Genomic DNA, 24,797 nt, shown 5'->3' with positions numbered 1-24,797 from the left:
TTGGAGCATCTTCTGCTGCTTTCCCAGGTGCGCTAGCAGAGAGCTAGATCAGAAGTGGAGCAACCTGGATGCTAACTGGGGCTCATATGGGGTGCTGGTGTCACAGGCAACGCTTAACCTGCTATATCACAACTGTATAATCTTAAATGTGGAAGGAAACTTATATATTCCATCCAATATTATTTCATTGTAGGTGGGAGTGAGACTATTTGGTATGCAATGCTGCTGTCCTTTTATTTAAATACATGTAGAAATATTTGGAATGGTTCTTTAATTTTTTTGTCTGTTTCATAATGTCATTGGGCTGATAGTCGTATTTAAGTATCTAGATTTTCTGTAAGTATGTGATTTTCATAGATTATCTTTACATGAAAGGAAATATCTCTAAATCCTTTAAATATTACATTTAAATAATTGTCATTTAAATATTTCTAGAAATCATTATAGGTTCTCTCTTTCTGTAGCATTTCATCACTGCACATTACCCCATCTATGTTTTACTTTAGTATATAATTCTGGGATTTCAAAAGAATGAAGTGTTTCCATACCCAAATAGATTACATGACTTCAATTAAATATCACTGAAGGTAATGAACTCCAATTTGTTTTAAGCAAATACAGAAATATTTTATATTAGTATTATTTGGGAGAGTTGCGAACATTTCTAAACAATAAAAGTAGAATATAATTTGTGCACCTGTCTCTCAAGTGATTCTTTGTTGGTCCAGAACAGTGAATGACATCTCCCTCCTCCCTTTAGATTCAGAGTATTTCTTATTTGTGCATCTTTCTACCCCATTCTCATCACAGCCAACTTGGAATGGAAAGTAAATCTTCTTTGAGAAATAATATGCAGAAATGGGCTCTGCTATACATTAACAACTAGTTAGCTTAGAATTGTTGATACAGTTTTATAACTAACTTTGTTTTTAAAGATTTATTTGTTTATTGGAAAGACAGAGTTATGGAGAGAGAGAGAGACAGACAGACAGACAGACAGACAATGTGTTCCATTTGCTGGTTAACTCCCCAGATGGCTGTAATTGCAACAACTAGGGCTGGGCCAGGAGCCAGGAGCCAGGAGCCAGGAGCCAGGAGCCAGGAACTCCATTAGTTTCCTATGTGGGTGGCAAGGATCCAAGTAAATGGGCCATCTTCAGGTGCATTAGCAGAAAACAGGATCACAAGTAGAAAAGCCGGAACTTGAACCTGCACTCAGATCTGGGATCACAAATAGCATCTTAATCACTGTGCAAAACATCTGCCCCTACTTGCAGGTTTTAAAGTTCCAAGGTGTTATAATCTCATATTTGTGGGACATCCTGGGCTAGGGAGACTCAGCCACAACATACCATATTGCAGTGCACCCTGTCACCACTGTAAGATTCAACTCAGTGGTATGTCTCTTTAGAACACTGCAAGATCTTACAATTATTTAAACTCCATGATACAGTTTTCTCATCTGCCAAGTGGATAGAAATAATTCATCTAATAAGTTCCTCACAAGAAATAAAATGAGGCAATGTGTTCAAAACACTCAGTAAAATATGGCATGTCAGCCTTGATTTTCTTCCCTGACTTCTCTATTCTTGTTTTCTCTCCTTTCTTTCCTTTTTCTACCTACTAATGTAAAACTTAAAGAGTGTCTTTTCAAATTGTACAGGGACAAAATTGTGAGGTGATGTTATTTATGTCTACAGTTACGAAAATGCAGCAAGATTTTCTAAAACCTTTAGCCGCTGTTGTTTTAGACAGATGTGTATGTATCTGTGAAAAGGTCTCTCCTTCTGTTAAGCCACATGTGACTCATCACTTTCTAAAACAAAAACTTTTTGCATTGCTAAAGCGAAGAGTGAGAATATCAAGACCATTACAGCTTCTCAAATTTAGACAAGAATTCAAATATAATCAAAATATATTTAGAATAGATTGTCAATTTAAAATTATAAACTTGCATTTAAAAATATAGTATTAGTTGTTGCTTTCTCATGTAATGAGGCTGTTTTTGTAGGAGCAATACATTAGCAAATGTACTTCTGTGATCAGTGAGTACACTGGCTAAAGATAAATAATATTTCAGTTTGAAATTTGTGTTTGGGGAGAGATCCTTAAATAAAATAATCTTTTTTCCTTTTATCTCTCTCAGCTTCCTCATTTCTGGCTCTGCTAAACTGTCTCTTCTCTTTGCCTATCATATTTGGCAGCATAATAGAAGACAAAAGTACAAAAAAAATCCACAAAACATAAGATTTGGCCTTTAGTCCCAAACCTAAAAGTTGCTAGCTGTTTCATGTTAAGCAAATTATTTAACTTTTCAGCTTCTGTACTTTAAAATGTATGCTGAAACTATATTTTCTAACTTTAGAGCTCTTGAAATATAAAACAAGTATATATATGGAAGTAGATTTTATACTGTGTTCAACTTCAAGTGTTAAGTATTTTTTAAAATTAATTAATTTATTTTAAAGGCAGAGTTGGAGAAAGAGAGAGAAAGAGAGAGATTGATTTTCCATCTGCTGATTTACTCCCCAAATCGATACAATGCCAGGGCTGGGCCAGGCCAAAGACAGGAGCCTGACACTCTGTCTCTGTCTGTGGGTAGCAGGGACCCAAGTACGTGAGCCATCATCTGCCTTCCCAGGTACATTAGTAGGAAGCTGGATGGGAAGTGGAGCAGCCAGGACTTGAAAATCAGTGCTCATAGAGGATGATGGTGTCACAGGCTACGGCTTAACCTACTGTGTCACAATGCTGACCCCAAATGTAAAATATTATGATTTAATTGACCTATCATATGAAACACAAGTATACTTATAATTATGATTTGTTTGATTTAAACTGTATATTTTGTTCTTCATTTATTTATAGGTATATGTTTTAAATTCTATGTGCAAAAGAGAAAAAAAAATTCTACTTAAGTTAAACTTTTCTGTCATTTGATATTTTATAGGAATATTTAAGGGCCAGTAGCCCTAATTAGAAGAAAAACAAATTTACAATTCTGTCCCTGGTAAAAACCTAATAACACTTTTACTAATTAATAGAGCTCATTTAGAGAGCTCCTATTAGTGAGATAAGATTACTCACGAAATTAGTCTGCTGTAGCCCATAGTTTTTGGACAGTGTTTGGATTTAAGACTTCCAGGGGTTCAGAAAGCATTTCAGTCGATTCACAGCAAGAAGTATGAGAAACCTGTGTAGACCTAAGGCTGGCTTGACCTGGCGTGTGTGGGGAAAATCGGAGCACTGACTGCTGAGGCAGCAGAAAGAGGACAAAATGAAGGATCTGGAAAATGACCTAAGCTCTCAAATCAAGAAAGCAAACAAACGAAAAGCCCAAAGTAAAAGTAAATAAATAAACAAAAGTAGGGATAAAATTTAAGTTACGTGGAAAAACAAGAGAGGCTTCACAAACAAAAAATCTTTTTCTTAGATTCCTAAGTTAGAATGACTTCTGGTAAGGATGATCAAGGAGAAGCAATTAAAAAAAAAAGTATAAGGCAACAGACAAAACACAGGATGGAAAAGGAATATATTCTAAACCCCTATAGGATTTAAAAAGGTAACCGTGGGGCATGTGCTGTGGCACAGCAGGTTAATAAGCTATGGCTTGGGACATCCACATCCTATATGAGAGTGCAGATTCATGTCTTGGCTGCTCCGCTTCCAATCTAGCTCACTGTTAATGTGCTTCAGAAGCAGCAGACCATGGTCAAGAGGTTGAGTCCCTGCCACCCACATGGGAAACCTGGATGGAGTTCTGGCTCCTGACTTCAGCCTGGCCCAGCCCTAGCTGTTGCAGCCATTTGAGCAGTGAACCAGTACGTGGAAGATACCTCTCTGTCTCTGTCACTTTGCATTTCAAAAAAATGACTACTTTTTTTTTTTTAAAGATAACCATAAAGTATCATAAACAGCTATACCAAATACATTTGGAAACTTAGATAAAATGAGTATGCTGCTAGGAAATGTCAAACATCCCCAATTTTACAAAAAGCCATAGATAAAGGAAGGTAAAAGAAAGAAAGGAGGGAGAAGGGAGGCAGAAAGGAAGACAAAACATATGTAGTTATCATTATTTGTAATTGACATGATTTACCTAGAAAAAAAATACTAACCATAGACAAAGTATTAGAACACATAAGAGATTCAGATAATTCTACATCTACTGTATATAAATTCTCAGTTCTTTCTTTACACAAGTAATAATCTAATAGAAAAATAGATGATTATATACCATTTATGACAACAGCAAATCCCATAAAGTGTCCTGAAACATTTTAAGAATATAAAAAAGTCTTTAGAGAAAAATTTAAAACTCAGGACATAGAAGATGAGCTAAAATCGTGAAAAGACATTTCATGACCTCGAATTGAGTGATTCTATACGTAGAACAATCCTCCTGGTTAGAACATTTTTTTTAATTTAAGGAATTAAGTAATTTCAATTTAAAATGTAAATTAAGGAATAAAAGTTCACACGTGCCTCCAATGGGAAAAGGAGAAATACCTCATCAATACAAACTATGAAAGCCATTTCATTTTATCAAAGTAACAATTAGACTTATGGAAATGAAGAGAGCTCAGAAAAAGACCCCTGTATACACATTCTCATATTTGATAAAGATGACACCACAAAGCACTGTACATTGTTTAGAAAATGGTATTGGGAAAAGTAAACAGAACGTAAATCTGAGCTCCTAAATACTTCAATCTAACTAAAAGGCAGACCCTAAATGGAGAAAGGATTAAAAATATTAAGGTAAAACTATAAAATCAAATAAAATGATGGGAGAATAATTTTGCAATCAATAGCATAAGAAATTCAGACACAAATCACAAGACAAACATAACTGACAAATCTAATCATAACACAATTCTGAGCTTTTATTAAGATAGACAGGAAAGAAAATACAATGAAAATATAAGTGACAGAATGAGACATGACATTTGTAAATGTTTAAATTTTTGAAACTGCACAGGGACAATAAATAACTGCCAATAAAATGGTGCAAATTACAAAAAAAATCAGAATGCGAAATCCCAACATTTAAAAAAAATGATGTGAAGATATGCCTTATCTCATTAGAAATCAGTAAAATGTCACAAAATATCACTTTATTACCTATTATTCTGACAAAAATTGGAAAGCAAAGAGGTAGAAATCCTTTTGCTATACTGGTGGGAATGCACCTCTGGAAGGCCATTAAATGCATGGCCATCTACTGCTCCCACTGTTCCACCCTTGAGTATGTGTTCCAGAGAAATTGCCCTGCAGTGCAGTGTTACTTGTAGAAGTGGCAATGGGAGGCAATCTGAGTATCTGGGCTTGCAGGGATTCTAAAAATAGTTATTGTGTACTATGAATTAATGTTCTCCAGTTAGAAGAAATGTGTATTACCATGGATGAATCATATAGAGTGCTGATTAAAAATTTTAAAGAATATAATATATAACATAAAATCATTTTCTGAAGTGAAAGGAGTCCATGGATATAAAATCATACATTATATTTCACAAGAACACATACAAATGTAAAAAATACACAAAACTCATTGGAATTTTTGCCTATGAGTAAATATGAGTAGAAATGAAGATAGGCAGGAATATCTGTTTAAAAAAAAAGTCAGGGATGGGCTTTTCAAAGACCAGTTACAGCAAGGTACCCTCAGAGATGGAGCATCAGTGCTCAGCCTTCTACTCCCGAAGCCCAAACAAGCAAGCTTTCTGCCTGCTACTTTGAGACCAGCCTTCTAAGAGAAGTTCAGCCATAGGGAGAAGCCCTGAAGCAGCATATGCCATATGGTCAGAAAGATGTCGAGGAGTGTGTGCTGGCAGACATGTGAGTGGAAAGCCATCCCGCCCCAGCCACTTGAACTGACTGCAGTGCAGCAAAGACAAATAACCCAACCAAATTGTTTCTAAAGTTTGGACCCACAAGCTATGAGCAACATGGAATGATTATTTTAGATATTCATCTGGGAGCTTTGTTACTAAGCAAAAGACGAAGCATCACCTTTTTTAGTAAGTTGGTGACAATCTGAACAATGAAATGATAAATGTGTCTTTGGTGCCTATTAATAATATGCTTATGGCATTAACTGACCTCTGGTCTCGTGTTTTATCACTGTTATTTCAGCTGTTAATTCTTTGTTTGCTAAGAATATTTGCCAAGTTGCTGTATCTAATTTCACAGAGCTGTTGTGCAGAACAAAAGGAATGAAGGATGCCTGCTTTGTAACATCAAGTATTTGTACAAATATTATTGTACAAATATTAGAATTGTAAATTGCCTACAGCAACCAGAAACACTAGCTCATTCAAATGGCTGAGTTATATGCATTTTCTGAATCAAGTTCTGGTCTACTATCACATACCTGCTACATGATTCAAAGTGTAGATTTAAGTGACAATAAATGTCTCTGCTAATACAAAGTCTGCTCCACTTCTGCCTTTTTTAAAAAAAGATTATTTATTTGAAAGGCAGAGTTACAGAGAGAGAGAGAGAAAGAGAGAGAGAGAATATTCCATCTACTGGTTCACTCCCCAAATGGTCACAACCACCAGAGCTGGGCCAATCTGAAGCCAGGAGCTGCATCCAGGTCTCCCTCTTGGGTTCAGGGGCACAACCATTTGTGGCATCTTCTGCTGCTTTCCCAAGCCAATTGGCAGGGAGCTGGATTGAAAGTGGCGCAGCTGGAACTTGAACTGGCACCCATATGCTGGTGCTGCAGGCAGTGGCTTTACCCACTACACCACAGTGCCGGCACCCACTTCTGGCTCTAAGGTTCTTCTCCAGAGGGAAGAAACTGCCAGAACCTTATCAATCATAGTTCAGTATATTTGCAGTCTTGCTTGTTGTTTTTAATTTTTTAAAAAGTATTAGGTTTGATCTTTTGACTACTGAGTCTTATAAATACACAGGAGCAATAGTTTTTTTTTTTTAATTTTATTTAAGTTATACAAGTTTCATGTATTTTTTTTTTTTTTTGACAGGCAGATATAGACAGTGAGAGAGAGAGAGAGAGAGAGAGAGCCAGAGAGAAAGGTCTTCATTTCCGTTGGTTCATCCCTCAAATGGCCGCTACGGCCAACACTGTGCAAATCCGAAGCCAGGAGCCAGGTGCTTCCTCCTGGTCTCTCATGCGGGTGGCAGGGCCCAAGCACTTGGGCCATCCTCCACTGCCTTCCTGGGCCACAGCAGAGAGCTGGACTGGAAGAGGAGCAACCGGGACAGAATCCAGCGCCCCAACCGGGACTAGAACCCAGGGTGCCAGCGCCGCAGGTACAGGATTAGCCAAGTGAGCCGCAGTGCTGGCGTATTTCTTTTCTTTTTAAGATTTTATTTATTTATTTGAGAGGTAGAATTACAGACAGTGAGAGGGAGACACAGAGAGAAAGGTCTTCTGTCTGTTGATTCACTCCCCAAATGGCTGCAACGGCCAGAGATGTGCTGATCCGAAGCCAGGATCTTCTTCCTGGTCTCCCATGCGAGTGCAAGGCCCAAGGAACTGGGTCATCTTCCACTGCCTTCCTGGGCCACAGTAGAGAGCTGGACTGGAAGAGGAGCACCCGGGATTAGAACCAGCGGCTATATGGGGTGCCGGCGCTGCAGGTGGAGGATTAACCCAGTGAGCCAAGGTGCCAGCCCCTTCATGTATTTCATATATATATTTAGGAACATAGTGATACTTCACACCCCTCCCTCCTCCCCTCCTACCCATGTTCCAACCCTTCCACCTCTTAGGATAATTTCTACCATGACTTTAGATCAAGCAAAGGTGTATTCTCTAAATAGATTATATTTGTTCTTACTTACAGGTTGCCTTGGCTCTTTCCGAGCCAAATTATTCAGTGCTTCACGCCGGTCAGCTAATCCTTATCCTGACCTAAGGAGCTGTGTCAATGGTAAGCATTTCTACCATTGAATTTAAAAACAAAACAAAACAAACCCTGCAGTAAAGTACACTCATGTTAACATAAACTAAAGCATGAAAATCAACAAGTGATCCCATGAAGGGTTCTATGTCCTGCAGGGCAGTATTTTCAAACCGCATTTAAAATAATATTTTTGAGTTGTAAATGCTACTCTTTTCCTCAAATGAATTTTTCATTTAATGAACATTTAAACTGAACAGTGCCATTGTCTAGTAAGCTTTAGGCCATTGACCTCAGAATTTTTAATACCAGCAACTTTATCTTGACCATTGTTGCATAATCATGTGGTATAATCAAATGTTACAGTTGATTAATAGAATCGTGTTTATTTTAACTTTCTGGCATCAATAATGTAAATGCAGAAATTGTCATGTGAATCAAATTAGCATTCTTGTTCTGAAGTTCGCAGAGGGCCTAGTGATAATTCTGGTGAATTATTTTTCCATAATTTACCAATTTACCAGCTGAGAGAGAAGAATGTGTAACGGAGACATAAATTGGGATGATTGCTTAGTGAAGATTTAACATGTAGCATTGGCATTATCTAGATATTCATTTGTCTGCATTTTCCCTAAAATGGTTATGATTACACATAAGTAAAACTGTTAGCTTGAACATATATTACTTATACCTTATTTTTCCTCTCTCAGTTGAACAAAGGAAGAGAGAGTAATAGTTTTGATAACAATTTCCTATCAGTTTATTTTCTGTAATTTTAACTAATATCCATTTTATTACCACTTTTTAAAAACTTGATGATTTATAAGAATATTTATATATTTATTTATTTTTGAAGCAGAGAGACAGAGAAAGGTAGAAATATAGAGAGCTCTTGACCGCTACTTCATTCCCTAAATGCTTGCAATGACCAGGAGTGGGCCAAGGCCAAACCTGTGAATCAGGAAAGCTATCCAGGTCCCCAAATGGGTGTCAGGAGACCAATTTGTTGAGCCATCACTGTTGCCAAGGTCCACATTAGAGGAAATTCTGGAGTCTGGCACAAGCTTGAGTTTCAAACCCAAGGACTCAGGCATCTTAACTGCTAAGCCAAATGCCTACCCCATGTGGACTTTTTTCTTTTTTGAAAAATTGTGAAGTTAATTAGGCATTAGTTAGGTTATTTATTTAATTATTTATTTATAAAACAACAAAAATTTCTTCCGGATAATTTAAGCAAAGGGGAATATATTGGAAGCATGGGAAGAGCTTACACAGTAGATTCGGAAGGCTTGAGAGGCAGATATAGTAATGTGCAGGAACCAAGGGATCACTTCAGTGTCTAGTGAGGGGAGAGAAACTACAAATAAGTAAAGAAACAAATGGTTGTTGAACTGTATGAAGAAAATATGCAGGGTACTGCAGTTGAGCTTTATGCTTTTTTAATATTCTTCCTTTTCTCTGATAATATTTATTCTAAATTCTGCTTTATCTTATGTTAATATAGTCATTTTAGCTCTCTTTTGATTAGTTTTCATGGCTTATTTTTCTGTCCATTAACTTTTAACATGTATATTTGTTTATATTTCAAATAAGTTCCTTTTGAGTCTTGCTAGTTTATATAATTTGACAGTTTCTGTCAAAACTGTGGTGTTGGACTGTAGCCATTTCTGATGCAAACACAGATATGGTATGGTTTAAATTTATTGATCCATCTGCTCTTTGTTTTTTTCCTTTTCCCCTATAATCATATGAATTAATTGAGTCTCCTTTTTTGTGGGGGGAAAGGGAGTTGATTTCATTTTATCTTCATTATTGGCTTATTAATTATGCTTCTTAAACTTCAGTTGCCCTTGTCTCTAGAGTTGGCAATATGTATTTTAATTTTTTCATAATCTACATTCAAGTAATAATATGCTATACATACAGAACTTATAATTATGAAATGTAATTTCCTTCTGGTTTTTGTGCTGTTTCTGATCTTATATTTTAATATTACACATTATCATGTTATTTTTAATTGTATACTGGACAAAGTAAACAATACTACTCTCAGTAATAGCAGAAAAAGGTTAAGATGGAGTAATGGTGTTACACTACCCTATTGACTTAAATAAGTAGAACTCTGGTCAAATTTATATGAAGCAACATTTTTGGAAATTAAACAACAGGCAGCAAAGTACTGTCATACCTAAGCAAAGGGAAATAAGCAGACAGTTTATGTTCTTGGGTTCTGGATTTCTTTGTTTGCTTCTAAATAGAGTTTGTTTTTGTTCTGTTGTTCAGCTAAGTTACTTGGAATAAATTGAAAGAAATATTCTCAGGCCTAAATTTAAGGCCCCTAAGGCAGTGTGGAGTAGCCATTGATCTAAAACTAATTTAGCCCCAATAATTTTAAGCTATAAACTTTTGAGTATTCTACCTGATGTCCTTTGTAATATGAAGTCTGTTCAGTGTTGCTGTCTAAAATGCACTATCCTTAACCTTTAGTGAGCTTTGGAAGTTGTTCCCTACAAATCATTGTCTAACCAAGAACCCTAGAAGACCTTTCTGTAGATCTCAAGAGTTTATCTCTTCCTCAGTCTTTAGCCTTTTTCCCTCACTTTTCTCTCCTTTTACAGTGTTCTGACCAAAGAATTCTAGTTTGGCCTTCCTTAACTCCAATATTTGCCTTCTCAGCTCTGGGAGATCATCATTCAGCTTTGTTTGAATTCCCTGTACCGTTGCATGGAAACTGTCTCCAGGCAGTATGGGGATGCAATTTTAGAGCTCACCTTGTTTCTTTCTTTTCCCTTAAGAATAACCACATTCTGTAACCTGTTCTCCAATATTTGAAAACAATTATTTGATATATTTTGAGTTTCAGTTACTTAAGGCAAGAAGATAAAAGTGGTTCCTGTTATTCTGTCTTAACTCAGCTCATTTTTTTCTGTTTATTCTGAGAGTAGTATTGTTTGTTTTGCTTACCTAATTGGATTAAGAATCAGAAAAGCTATCTAAGTTATAGTTATAAAATGATTACATATTTGCAATGTACAAGGAGTTTGATTTCACAAAATAATTGTAAAGTTTTGCCTAACACTAAAATTTAATAAAAGTACTATTTGGAGGAAGGAGTTGTAATTTTTTTTATTGACTATAGGCTTCATGAAGAGAATCCATATTAAAAGTCACATAGTTTTATTTCACGATGGCATGACACAAAAATTCATAGCTATCTATTTCCTTCAGCTATTCCAGACCAGTGTAATCCTTTGCCATGTAGTGAAGAGGGATATTTGAACTGCAAAGATGGCCAAGCTACATTCACTTGCATTTGCAAACCAGGCTGGCAAGGAGAGAAGTGCGAAATTGGTATGTGTATAAACCCACCCTGACTCGCCTCAGGGAAAGGTCACTGAAGGTTATATTACTTTTGAAAGCAATTTATGGGAACGGAGTGGCCAACAGCCTGCAGAGCACCATGCCCAGGTTTTACAGTGACTATTGCGATATACACCTCACCCATGACTCTCCATCTGCAAGAGACGCACTGCAGTGGTAGGGAACACAGAGAATGTGAAAGAATGCTATGGGAAATGGATGCAACAGTAGGCCCAGAGCCTGACTCACAAGATGACGGCTGCATTTCACCCAGGAAACATCCCTTCTATTCTGTTCTCTGCTCCTCTCTTGCAGGGTTGATGAGCCCACTCTTCTACCGCCATCCCCTCCACCCTCCTATGTCCTCCTCACCCTAGTAGGATGCCAGCACCCCATATCGGAGGCCCTCCCATGATGCCAGTGATGGGCCCTCCTCCTCCTGGGATGATGCCAGTGAGACCTGCTCCTGGAATGAGGCCACCCATGGGAGGCCATATGCCAGTGATGCTGGGGTCCCCAGTGATGAGACCTCGGTCCACCCCATGATGGCGGCCACTCGGCCAGGGATGACTCGGCCAGACAGCTAAGGGTAGAGGGGAGGCCTCTTCCTAGCAGTTCTGTATCACCTATTCCACTTCACCGGGAGTTCACTGTGCTGCGACTCTGAGTGTCTAACAGCATCACAAAGACTGGCTCCCCTTTCCTATCAAAGAGAGAGTAGTCCTGGAGGGAAGAAGTGGGATTTTTAAAAAGTGCAGTTTTCATTTGGATTGTGAAATGTGAAAATGAAATTGTCAACTCTTTTAGTTAAAAAATAATAACAATTTATTTTCCCCATTTTAGATATAAATGAATGCAAAGATCCCTCAAATATAAACGGAGGTTGCAGCCAGATTTGTGATAACACAGCTGGAAGTTACCATTGTTCTTGTAAAAGTGGTTTTGTTATGCTTGCAAATGAAAAAGACTGTAAAGGTAAGGGAAAGAAGGTGGAGTCAAGGTGTATTTAGTGTTTGAGAGCAAAATTCAGACAGAAGAATTTTCCTGGGAAATTCTAGAAAGCTCTGTTTGTAAGTGCTCATAGTAAACATTTGTATCCAACTTACAGCCTTGTGATACTGTGGGATTTCCTTTTATTTAGCTGATAACAGGAGTATTTTGCTGTTGTTCTTTTCTTGTGCATGTGCATATGCATGTGTGTGTGTTTTCACAACAAACTCCTATAAGGTGACTTCAATGCAGGTCTTTGCAAGGTTTTTGTTTATCCTTTGTTTTCAGACATTGTAATAGCATTTCCTTTACTCTAATATGATGAACAGCTATTCAGAGAAATCTACCACAATCTTTAGTAACCTAATCACTTTATGTCAGCCTTCCTTCTCAGAAATACCTTTCTGATTTCCAAAACAAACTGTTATTTTACATTCTCAATTCCTGTTGTGGTTTTGGGAAAAATGAACATGATCCAATTTTCTTACCCTTTATATCATTGGTTATAGCTCTTTTTTCTTCAGATTAAAATTATTCTTGTCAGTTAAAAAAATTCATTTTACTATGTATTTCTTTTGTTTCCCTGTATCCCAAATTTTGATTTTTTTTTTCTGTGTATACTGTTTTTTTTCTATTCGACTGCTTTAACTGTGGTAATTAAATCTTAAATATTTGTGTTGGATGTGTGGATAATTAAAAATAAAATTTTGGGCTGGCGCCATGGCTCACTTTGTTAATCTTCCACCTGCGGTGCGAGCATCCCATATGGGCGCCTGGCTCTAGTCCCGGTTGCTCCTCTTCCAGTCCAGCTCTCTTCTGTGGCCCGGGAGGGCTGTGGAGGATGGCCCAAGTGCTTGGGCCCTGCACCCGCATGGGAAACCAGGAAAAAGCACCTGTTTCCTGGCTTCGGATCGGCACAGTGTCGACCGTAGCAGCCATTTCAGGGGTGAAGCAACGGAAGGAAGACCTTTCTCTCTGTCTCTCTCTCTCTCTCTCTGTCTATAACTCTCCCTGTCAAATAAAAAAATTTTTTTAAATCAAAAAAAAATAAAATTTTGCAGCCTGGAGTTGACATTTTAAAAGCCTTTAGAAACTGGAAACAATTAATGGAAATTTTTCCTTCCTTTGTAGTTCTCGTCCTTGTTCTGTGTTTTGTTACCAGGTTAAAAGAAAAAAGTAAATAAAATGTAAAGTTTTCTTGTTTAAAGTGCAGTTTAAATGACCCTCAAGTAAAGTGAATTAACTGGCAATTTCTTCTATAACAGATTTCTTCTAAACCATTACCTAATTTCTGACCATATATCTTATGTATCTGTTTGAAAGTATGTTTGAGTTCAGATAATCAGAATAGTAGGAAACTGTCGTAATTCCTGAATACTATATGCAGTCCATTAGCAGATACTACCTTTTCATGCTTATATTTTTAAATATTTGAATAGTATGACCTTCTAAAGAATTCATGAATTTTTATATTTATAAGTATTTAGCTCTTATCCACTGAATTATTACACACATGTATATAAATGATTACAGAAAGTTCTCCTCAGTATGAACGTCCCTGATGACTTGAATGTATATTCTTCATTTACATACCCTTTTATCCATAATACTTAAGTGATAGAATACAGAACTGTTAGAAGAATATAGTAATTCCAGTGGGAACTTTGCCAAAATGTGAATAGGTTTGGGATTAAGTTACCAGAAATTTTCCAGAAATGAAAAATAGAAGTTTTCATCAGACATTAGATGTCACTGTAGAGTCATGAAATCAGCCTAAACTCACACAATCTAAACCACTTTGATTTACACCCTGAACCAAAGAATGCTAGTTATATGCTTTTATTTTCTTCCAAAAATGTTGATTTTATGACTTTTTAAAGAATTATATATTTTATTGTGAGTTAATTGAGGATTGATACAGCCAAGATACAGAAAAAATTACCTTACCCCAGGGATTGAGTATATTAGTTTTGTGCAAGTTATTTTAACTAATGTCAGACATTTTGGCTATTAGTCTAAGGGAAACAAACTGTCAACTTTTTATAATAAAGTCACATTTTTCCATTCTGAAATTGTCTTTGTCAAGCGAGTAGAGATGAGAAAAGTTCACTGATAGTTAACATCATTTTGGACTGTTCCTGTAACTCTCTTGTTTGCCTCATAAATGCTTATTTGATTGTTGCTTGTATTTTAATTCCTACTGTACTCTGTGATATAACAAATTCATCTCCAATTTCTAGAATAGTAATTTGGTGCTAAAACTTATATTGAATTAATTGCATCTTAGTAATTACTTTGAGATTACTCAATTCCATCTTAAATTTGCATCTATATTGAATACTTTATGCAACAATAATAATGTACAAATTAGGTATTTGGCTGTTTCCAAAAATCAAGTTAAAACAGACAGCCCATTTCCTTTCTTTTACATTTCTGATAATATGGAATGAATATACTTTGAAGACCATATTTCAGAAACATGTATTTAGGAATACATTTGAAGAATATTAAGATTTATTTTCATACTATGACGTGGTAGATAACAAAATAACTCAAACCCACTGCTTTTAACTATAAAGGAACATGGTAAATATCAATGCATCTGTACAGAGAATTCATATTTAATGAATTAAAATATGATGATAGATTTAATATTTTATTGTTCTAAAACCACTCTGTTGTCTCATATATATTAAACTAGATCCAGGAAATACAAATCAAGGATTCTTTTGTATGGGAAATTCTTTTAATATATTGGTTTTATTTATAGATATGGACGAATGCTCTGTGAAGCCAAGCATTTGTGGCACAGCTGTGTGCAAGAACACCCCAGGAGACTTTGAATGTGAATGCTCTGAAGGCTACAGATACAATCCCACAGCAAAGTCTTGTGAAGGTAGAATGATGGTGGTATCATGGCTGTTAGTGGAGAGGGTGGGTTTGAAGAATGAGTTCACATTTAAAAACATTGGTTTTGCTTGACATCAACAATCAGATTTTCTGATCCATGAGCTAGCTTGGTTAACCAAGTAATCATTGGCTTCCTTCCAGAGCAAAAGCATGTGAGACATATGGTCTTTAGGTTTAGTGTTTTGTACTCCAATTGGCCGTTTAAGCTATAAATGCATTGGATACTTCCATGTGTGATAAAAGCAAGATAAATCTGTTATCACATCATTTAAATAATATTCAAAGACAAAGAAAATTTCAGTCTGGAAGGAAAAACGCATACATACAAAGGAAAAATCTAAACTTAAAAATCTTGTGAATGAAACAATAAGCCTGGTTTAAAGACAGGTTTTATTCCAAGCTTTCCAGTCATTTTCTGTGCTTATAGAAGAACGTAATTTATTCTAAAGTGGAAAACTACATAGTTCTGTTGTCTCATGTATTATAAATGAAAACTGAGCTTTAGAAATTTGAGAAATACTTATCAGTGATTTCAGTGCCTGTGGACTTGGGATATCCCCTTGGAGGTACTGTTGCTTAAAGGGATGCAGTGGCGCTGGCATTTAGGCCTCACATAGCTTAAAGCTATTAGAGGTTTTTTTTTTTTTTAATTTCATACATATGCATATGTTATATTTATAAATTATATAATATTTATTATATAAATTATCTTATACATGTCTTTACATTTGGTTTAAAGCTCACCAAATCAATACTAATTTTTCCATTATGGCAAAACACATGTAATATACAATGTGCCCTTTAAGTGTCCAATTCAGTGACATTGATTACATTGTTATGCAGCCATCACCACTTTTTTTTTTTTAAGATTTTATTTATTTGTTTGAGAGAGCGTTACAGACAGAGAGAGGGAGAGACAGAGAGAAATGTCTTCCACTCATGAGTTCACTCCCCAAATGGCCCCAACGGCTGGAGCTGGGCTGATCTGAAACCAGGAGCCAGGAGCTTCTTCCAGGTCTCCCACATGGGTGCAGGGGCCCAAGCACTTGGGCCATCTTCTACTGCTTTCCCAGGCCATAGCAGAGAGCTGGATTGGAAGAGGAGCAGCCAGGACATGAACTGGTACCCATATGGGAAGCCAGTGCTGCAGGTGAAATCTTAGCCTACTACCCCACTACACCACAGCACCAGCCCCACCACTGTCTTTTACAAAACTTTTTCATCAACCCAAACCAAAACTGTGTGATCATTAATCATAAGTTTTTTTTAGTTACCTTTATAGAGGTAACTCTTGGACCTCTCTAATCTTTCTATGAATTTGCTTATCTTCTTTTATAAACTCACTAAAAGTATCTGTCTACACACCATTTCTCCTATGCTACCATTCCAGGGGGAAATTACTGCTGCAAACCCTAGGCGTTTGCAGATTTACCACTAGTCAACTTCATCTCTTATGTTGTAATTTTATTCATTGAGTGACAGATAGTTACAGAATATTATGACTACACACACATACATATATAAACATATATTATATGATTTTATTGTTTTTAAGTGACCATTAACTTTGAGAATCTATTTTCAAGGATTTTATGAGAACATATAATAGCAGTTATCAACTTGGGATTTTTCCAAGATCACAGGGTGAATCTGATGAAAATGTTAAGAATCTTATGTTCCGAGGCCGGCTCTGTGGTGCAGTAGGTTAATCCTCCACCTGCAGTGCTGGCATCCCATATGGGTGCCGGTTCTAGTCCCAGCTGCTCCTCTTCTAATCCAGCTCTCTGCTAAGGCCTGGGAAAGCATTAGAGGATGGCCCAAATGCCTGGGCCCCTGCACCTGCATGGGAGACTCAGAACAAGCACCTGGCTCCTGGCTTTGGATTGGCACAGCTCCAGCCATGAGTAAATCAATGGATGGAAGACCTTTCTCTCTGTTTCTCCTTCTCACTGTCTTTAGCTCTACCTCTCAAATAAATAAATAAATAAATAAATAAATAAATAAATCTTTTAAAAGGAAAAAAGAATCGTATGTTCCTCAGAAGGGGACTTTAGCTTAAACATATTGCTACAAAATTTTAAGAATTATTTTTCTCAAAATGCAGAGTGAGGACAGGGACCATACAGAAAATTTCACATGGGGCCAGTGTTGTGGTACAGCTGTTTAAAGTGCTACTTCATGCTGGCTTCCCATACTGGAGCAATGGTTTGAGTTCTGGATGCTCTGCTTCTGACTCAGGTTCCTGCTATTTCACTTGGGAAGGCAGCTGAAGATGACCCAAGTACCTGGACTCCTGCCAACCATGTGGGAAATCCAGATGGAGTTCCAGGATCCTGGCTTCAGCCTGGCCCAGCCCTGGCCATTACAGGCATTTAGGGAGTGAACCAGTGGGTAGAAGATCCCCCCCCCCCACCTTCATCAATATGCCTTTCAAATAAAATAAAATAAATAAAATAAGCTTTTAAAAAAACATAAAGCAGATATTTTCACAATATGGGAGGTAATATCATAGTTTTTTTTTTTAAAGATGAAATAAACATATGTCATTTAAATTTATCACCAGCACTAATTCTTTTTAGAGATTTATTTATTTATATATTTGAAAGTTAGAGTTACACAGAGAGAGGAGAGGCAGAGAGAGAGAGAGAGAGAGAGGGAGAGAGACAGTGCTGTCTTCCATCCGATGGTTCATTCCCCAATTGGCCTCAATGGCTGGAGCTGCGCCGATCTGAAGCCAGGAGCCAGGACCTTTTTCTGGGTCTCCCACGTGGGTGCAGGGACCCAAGGACTTGGACCGTCTTCTACTGCTTTCTCAGGCCATAGCAGAGAGCTACCACCATTAATTATTGCATGAGAGTCAAACATTCATAATGTGGACACTTAATTCCCCATTGCGTTAACCTATAGTTAAAGGGTCTTGTCTTCCTTTTCTTTCCTCCATATCATCCCCTCTCCTTCCCATCCCCATTGCTCCTCTTCTTTTCTTCAAAGTAAAGAATTTGGAAGTAATTACAAGAGAATTTACATAATCAGAAATACAGTTGAAACTTTCAGTTTTTTTCTTCTAATTAAAAAATTTGTATGATTGTTATGTTAGTATTAATTACTAAAAGTTATAAATCGAATTTATTTCAAATGTGCTAATTAAACTTACACGAGTAACACATGTAAATTTGCTTGCCAAGTGTTTAAATGTGACTTGATGTCATAGGAATTTCTTGCTCTGAGGATTTAGTATCACGGATTACCTAATATCCAAATCAGAATACTCCTCTGCCTATTGGATTGAGCACTTAAGAGCTATTAAGTTTATATTCTTCTATACCCCAGATGTCGATGAATGCTCTGAGAACATGTGTGCTCAACTCTGTGTCAATTACCCCGGCGGCTACTCTTGTTATTGTGATGGGAAGAAAGGATTCCAACTTGCTCAAGATAAGAAAAGCTGTGAGGTAAACATTTTTCAGTGCTAAATTTATGTCTTCCCTGAAGTAAGAGATCCAGATATTTATTTCCACATAAAGTAAGTCAGGAAAATACAGATGTTCTACAGCAATTGCCATAGTTCTATCTAGGCTCTGAGTGGCAATCTGTTTAATAGCTATGGTCATGTAAGTTGTAAACATTGGGGATAATTAGTGACTGGGGAAAAAAACAGAACACAAAACAAGCCTACATGGTCACAATTTAGAGAGCCCCCATTTATAGCATTTACAAAAGAGAAAGTGTGTATGCTTCTTAAAGTAAGCAAGAGAAGCTGAGATTAATCCTCCTCTGTGAGAACGTGATCCTCCGTAGAAACTCTAAGGAAAATATTTTGCAGTATCTGCTCTTCTGTACACCACTCTGACAAGTTTGATCACGCCTTGCACAGGTTAGGACTTGTAAGTGCTCACAAACAAGTGAAACAACTTTGTCAGAATAGGATTCATTGGGGTTAGGTATATTAAGATTCAGAGAGGACGTTGTTGTGTAAACAAGCTTGCTTTTGGTAAGTCAGACTTATCCATAGTTGTCCTGGGAATTGAATGTTGTGGAGCAGGTGCTGGATTTTCCTTCTTTGAAACAAACAGGTCAACAACTGAAACTATTTTGGTGGAGGTGTAAGTGAAACTGGCGCCATCTTAGGCCTTGGAAGCCATCTTAGGCCCTGGCCCAGTCACCATCCTGTGAAATAAGTTTCAGTTTCTCCAAAATTAAGTTTCATTTTCCTAAGTCCAGCCTGGCTTACCAGAAATCAGGTGACCAAGTGGCCCAACCATATGGGTTGCCTTCACCTCACCCAATGGAATTTGCTCCCACTTCCTTACCTCTGCAGGGCTATAGAAGACCTGTTTTTTTCCAGCATGTGCTTTCTTGTGCACGTGGAGCAGCCTGTTGGGTTCCCTCCACCCCGACAATAAAACCTTTCCTTTTACTCCAGTGTTTGGTGTGTTTTGTGGTGGCCTTTCAGGGGGTGGAAGGGAAACTCTAAGTAAGTATCGTATGTTAATGATTCTTCCAATCTTTCCATCTGTGTTTCATAACAAGTGAAATTTATGTGATAATGAGGCCAGCTATGAGACAAATTCCTAAATAATTATGTGTATAATCCTAAGTAATTATTGTGTATAAACAAATACATTTATATCTGTTACCAAGACAGAGGTGTATTTGTCCAGAGAAATGTTAACACTCCACATTATGCTACCTGCTTCATAAAGGAAGATAAGGTAAGCTGGTTGGCATATGTAATAACTTTGGTGCTACTGAAATGAAATGCTGCACTGTGTGAATGTTTTATAACTTACTTCCTAATTGTTGCAGTATTTGTTGCATCTGCCATTGTTGCATCATCATCTGCTCTGAAATATATTTATCATGAGGAACTAAATGTTATTTCTGGGCCCATATTTATTACAATGCTTTGTACACAATTCCCTCAAAATATCCTTATATGTTCAAGAATTTTTCCCTAAAAAGCATTTTATTTTATTTTTTTAAATTTTCATTTATTCATTTTTATTTAAAACAGACAGAGGAGAGATAAACAGAGGAAGAGATCATCCATTTACTGGTTTCCAAAATGCCCAGAGCAGCAGGGCTGGGCCAGACTAAAGTCAGGAGTCACTCAATACAGGTCTTCCATAGAGGAGGCAGGCACTCAGCTACTTAAGCCATCAATTCTGCCTCCCCGTTGCATTAGTAGGAAGCTGGATTGGAAGATGGAGGGGGAACTTGATCCCAAGCACTCTGATATAACAAGTGTTCATCATAGCTGTTGCTTACCCTGATTTGCCACAACATTTATCCTGCTTTCCATGGTAATGTTTGTTTTCACTATTAGAAAAGAAAAATAACTGATACCACATTTGATGACTGTAAATCATGTTTTTGTAAATTCTTTGAAGACTAATATGATAAGTTAAAATTTATTCCTACAAACTTGTTTAGTACTCTGTTTACTATCTAGATAGCACAATATTGCTTGAAAAAATTTTTGTCTAACAAGTGAGTGAATGAAGTTCTCTGTTGATACATTAGTTCTTTCATGAGTTTATGGCCTCAAATAAAAACAAATTTCAGATCTAATTAATGGAAGGCATCATAGCTGATAGTTAACTAAAGATGTACATGTTCATCCTTGCAGAGAAAGGTTGTGTTTAGGACAGAGATTTGCAAAGGAAATATTAAAGACAAAAACCTAAAGCTACACATAGTAAACAAGACTTTAAAACAGTCATATTCTTGGAAATTATACTGATACACGAAATGAGGAATGGGAGGCATTGCTTTATTATTTGTAAGGATATTTTTAATTTATTTTAGTGTAACACAGAGGTTATGTTAAGGACCAGAGAAAGGATGCACAAACTGACAAATACTAAGCAACAACTTACTCATTTTGCTTGTTTGTTGTTTTGTTTGTTTTTTCAGGCTGTTCCAGTGTGCCTTCCTTTGGACCTTGACAAAAATTACCAATTACTTTACTTGGCAGAGCAATTTGCGGGAGCTGTTTTATATTTAAAATTTCATTTGCCGGAAATCACCAAGTGAGTTACCAATCTCAGTGATAACTTCTAGAGGTAAATCAGGTTTGCAATAGAAGAAAAGTGATTGAAGTGGTTTGAAGTGTATAAAATTATATGATCAATCTGATAATTAAGGTGTTATTACCCATCAAATTATTTGGGGAACCATAAAGTTGACTCCTTCACTCATACAGGTTTCATGCTAGAATCTTTTTGGATCTTTCTGGGCTGACCTTTACTGATGATCATTTTACCTTAACCTGACATTCTTCCTTCTCTAGTGAATTCATATTTTCTGATAAGCTGGGAAAGTAGATATAGTATATTTGTGATATTATCATTGTTCTTTATGCATGGTATAAAAACTACATAATGGGATTATACTAGAAAATTGCTTTTAGAATATCTTAAAAATTGTTAAGAAAGATTCATAAGGTTGCTTAAGTTGTATATTAAATGTATTGCATGGTTTTAGTTGCCTGTCTGAATGTTTTATCTGTTATTCCTGTAGTGAAATTGACTTTATGGAGGGAGCAGTTGTTATGTTTTTCAATCATAACTGTACTTCAATTATCAAATTTTCTAAAAACCTTACATTGTTGGAACTGGGAAAAAATAGAAATTTTATTGGAATAGTGTGAAAAAACACATATAAGACTGATTATATTTTATTTATTTATTTTAAAATATTTATTTGTTTATTTCGAAGGCAGCGTTACAAAAATTGAGAGATTTTCCATCTGCTGGTTCACTCCCCAAATGTCCACAATGGCTGGGGATCAGCCAGGTCAAATCTAGGAGCCTGGAACTCCATCTGGGTCTGCTACCTGGGTGGCAAGGGCCCAAGCACTTGGACCATCCTAGGCTGCTTTCCCATGCAGGGAGTTGGTTTGGGAGCGGAGCAGCTGGGAGTTATATGGCACTCATATGGGATGCCAGCATCACAGGTGGCAGCTTAACCTGCTATACTACAATGTTAGTCCCTGATACTGATTATACAAGTTTAAAATATTTTAATTAAATAAGTATTCATGCTTAGAATTTGCTTTCACACATATGTGATTTAATATTCATTAAACAATTCAATTAGAATAATAGAAATCTGATCATTAAAGAACATTGGAAGTTATTCTGAGATTCACTTCTATAATCACAGTTCTTTTAACATGTTTCCACCAATACCTGGTTTTCCCCTTTAATCTCAGACAGATAAAATCTTCAAATGATTCCAGTTAGAGACAACCCTTTCTTGTTATGGGAATAATGAGAATGAGAGAGAAGAAAGTTTATCATGGCATATAAACCTTCAGACACTTTGAGAAGTATTCATTTCTCACTGGCAATTCACAATAGGTTATTACCTACTATTGGATCAGAATTGATCAAATACTAATTTTTTCAGTGTTTTTATTTAGTTAGTTAGTTTAAATTTTTTTATTGAGTACCATGTAAGTGCAGAAGTATACATGTATACAAAATGTATAGCTTGATGAGTTTTCATAAACTGCCACCTATTTAACCAACATTAAGGAGAGAGAGTGCTTTTTCCTTTGAAAGTCTCTTTGCATCTTTTCCCATAATCAGATACTTCTACTATCCAAATGTTAACAAATTCGCTTTTTTTCTCCTGTTATTTCTGAAAAGAATGAATTGCTCCCCAATGTAATGAATCAGTACGCTGATGATATATTCCAGAAATAAAATATGCAGAACATGACTCTTTGAAATACCATTTTAGCATGATTTTACAAAGAAAAGGAAATTATCTCCATAACAGGATCAACTTCTGGAAGATCCTAAGCATACAAAGATTTGGGTTTTGGCAGGATAATACATACTTCACATGAGCCAAGTGCTCACATAGTTATGAAAGCAAATAAAAGTCCTTATTCCAAGCAAAATAGTTCTTTTTTGTTTAAACTGAATTCAGTAAATCTATTACGTTGGTATCCACCCAACATACTTTACTCGACATTTTACATCTTAAGAAAATTTCCCTGGAATTCTGAAGATAAAAATATTATTCCGTCACCTTTTCTTTGCTCGTTTCCTGAGATTCCTGCTGCATTGTAAATGGTGCCTTTATTACTACTATGTCTATAACGTGAGGTAGGGGGTAGAATTCCTTCTTTCCTTGTTTAGCTATTATCTGAAGTCCTGCTTTTTTAACTTATCTTTATTTGAACTGAACTCCGATTGTCATACAGCTCTCATACAACTCTTTTGTTCCTATTTGTCCTTTTTGAATCATTTTGACTTGCTGGCCCCTTGGAAATTTTAATGCTGATTCTCATTTTAATATTCTGAGGGCAATGTATCAACACATGCTATTTAAAAGCTCTTATCCCTAAGAATTTTCTCCCCTCTAACAACTGCACGTCTAAAGTCTTAATGACAATAGACATTGCCATAGCTCAGATACCCCCAAAGACATGTCTAGACTATACTTCTTAAGCTTTCTGTCCATATATTGTATTGTAGTGACTTATGCAGTAAGAATTTTTGGAGAGCTTTTTGAAATCAAACTAACAGATACATCATACAGTTTTGATGTTACCTTCCTGACCACACATAAAGGCTTAATTATGTTTGCAGTCATCCAGATGCTATCTTGTAGATCTCTGTGAATGATTCCTTCCTGACACAGGTGAAATCATGGGGGAAATGTGCCTTTTGATGAATAAACCAATCATGAAATTGTAACATCTTTTACTAATCATTTATGGATAAAGCAAAAAAAAAAATCACCTTAATGTCAGATTAGGTAACACATAAAAGACTCTAGGAGAGATACAGTATGCCTAATATTTATACAAGTGTATTAATTCCAGCATATGAAAGATTCCTTAAAAACATGCCAAAAAATGAAAAATTACCAAAGCATCTGTTCTCTGGGAAAAATAATATAAAAACGAGCAACATAATATAATTACTTGATTTTTAAACATACATGGAGTCAGATAATACTTAAGCAGTCTAATTCTGCCCTGCCTTTTATTAATTCCAGGGAACAAAACAATTAACTCTTTCAACATATTACTGTTTGTCACTACAAGAATAAAAAAATACATTTAGTCTCCTTATTTCTCATTATTAAGTATCTCTGTTTGTCCATTGTTTAGGTTTTCAGCTGAATTTGATTTCCGGACATATGATTCAGAAGGCGTTATACTATATGCAGAATCTCTCGATCACTCAACTTGGTTCCTGATTGCACTTCGCCAAGGAAAGATTGAAATTCAATTTAAGAATGATTATGCAGCCCAAATCACAACTGGAGGCCAAGTTATTAATGATGGACTCTGGAATATGGTATGTTTTACTGATTTCATGAAGATCTTACCACTATGATGCAGTTTGGATAAAATTTTAATTTATTTTTACAATAGTACCAGACAAAAATGAATTTAAACTTTTTCGAAAATATTTATTTATTTATTTGAAAGACAAAGCAACAGAGTAGGGTGTAGAAAGAGAGAGAGAGAGAGATCTTATACTCCACTGATTCACTTTCCAAATGTCCATAAACAGCCAGGGATGGCTGGTCAGGCCAGAGCAAGAAACCAATCATTTCATCTGGGTCTTCCATGTAAGTGGTAAGGTTCAAGAACTTAAGCATCTTCCAGTGCCTTTCTAGATGCATTAACAG

General features: G+C 36.3%; 1 protein-coding gene and 1 pseudogene across 1 annotated transcript in view; both read left to right on the top strand.

Annotated features, from left to right (window-relative positions):
• PROS1 (protein S) overlaps positions 1-24,797 on the top strand; it is a 105,573-nt gene that overhangs the window by 41,140 nt on the left and 39,636 nt on the right. Inside the window, exons 4-10 of the mRNA XM_062206696.1 lie at positions 7,821-7,907; positions 11,106-11,228; positions 12,081-12,212; positions 14,998-15,123; positions 18,468-18,589; positions 21,054-21,169; positions 24,271-24,460. Coding sequence (XP_062062680.1) covers positions 7,821-7,907; positions 11,106-11,228; positions 12,081-12,212; positions 14,998-15,123; positions 18,468-18,589; positions 21,054-21,169; positions 24,271-24,460 — 896 coding nt within the window. The remainder of the gene's footprint in view (positions 1-7,820; positions 7,908-11,105; positions 11,229-12,080; positions 12,213-14,997; positions 15,124-18,467; positions 18,590-21,053; positions 21,170-24,270; positions 24,461-24,797) is intronic.
• On the top strand, positions 11,338-11,824 carry LOC133777112 (U1 small nuclear ribonucleoprotein C-like; annotated as a pseudogene).

This window comes from Lepus europaeus, chromosome 2 (assembly GCF_033115175.1).
Source record: "Lepus europaeus isolate LE1 chromosome 2, mLepTim1.pri, whole genome shotgun sequence".
NCBI lineage: Eukaryota > Metazoa > Chordata > Mammalia > Lagomorpha > Leporidae > Lepus > Lepus europaeus.
The sequence above is the reverse complement of the archived record's forward strand: the minus strand, read 5'-3'. Positions and strand labels throughout refer to the sequence as shown.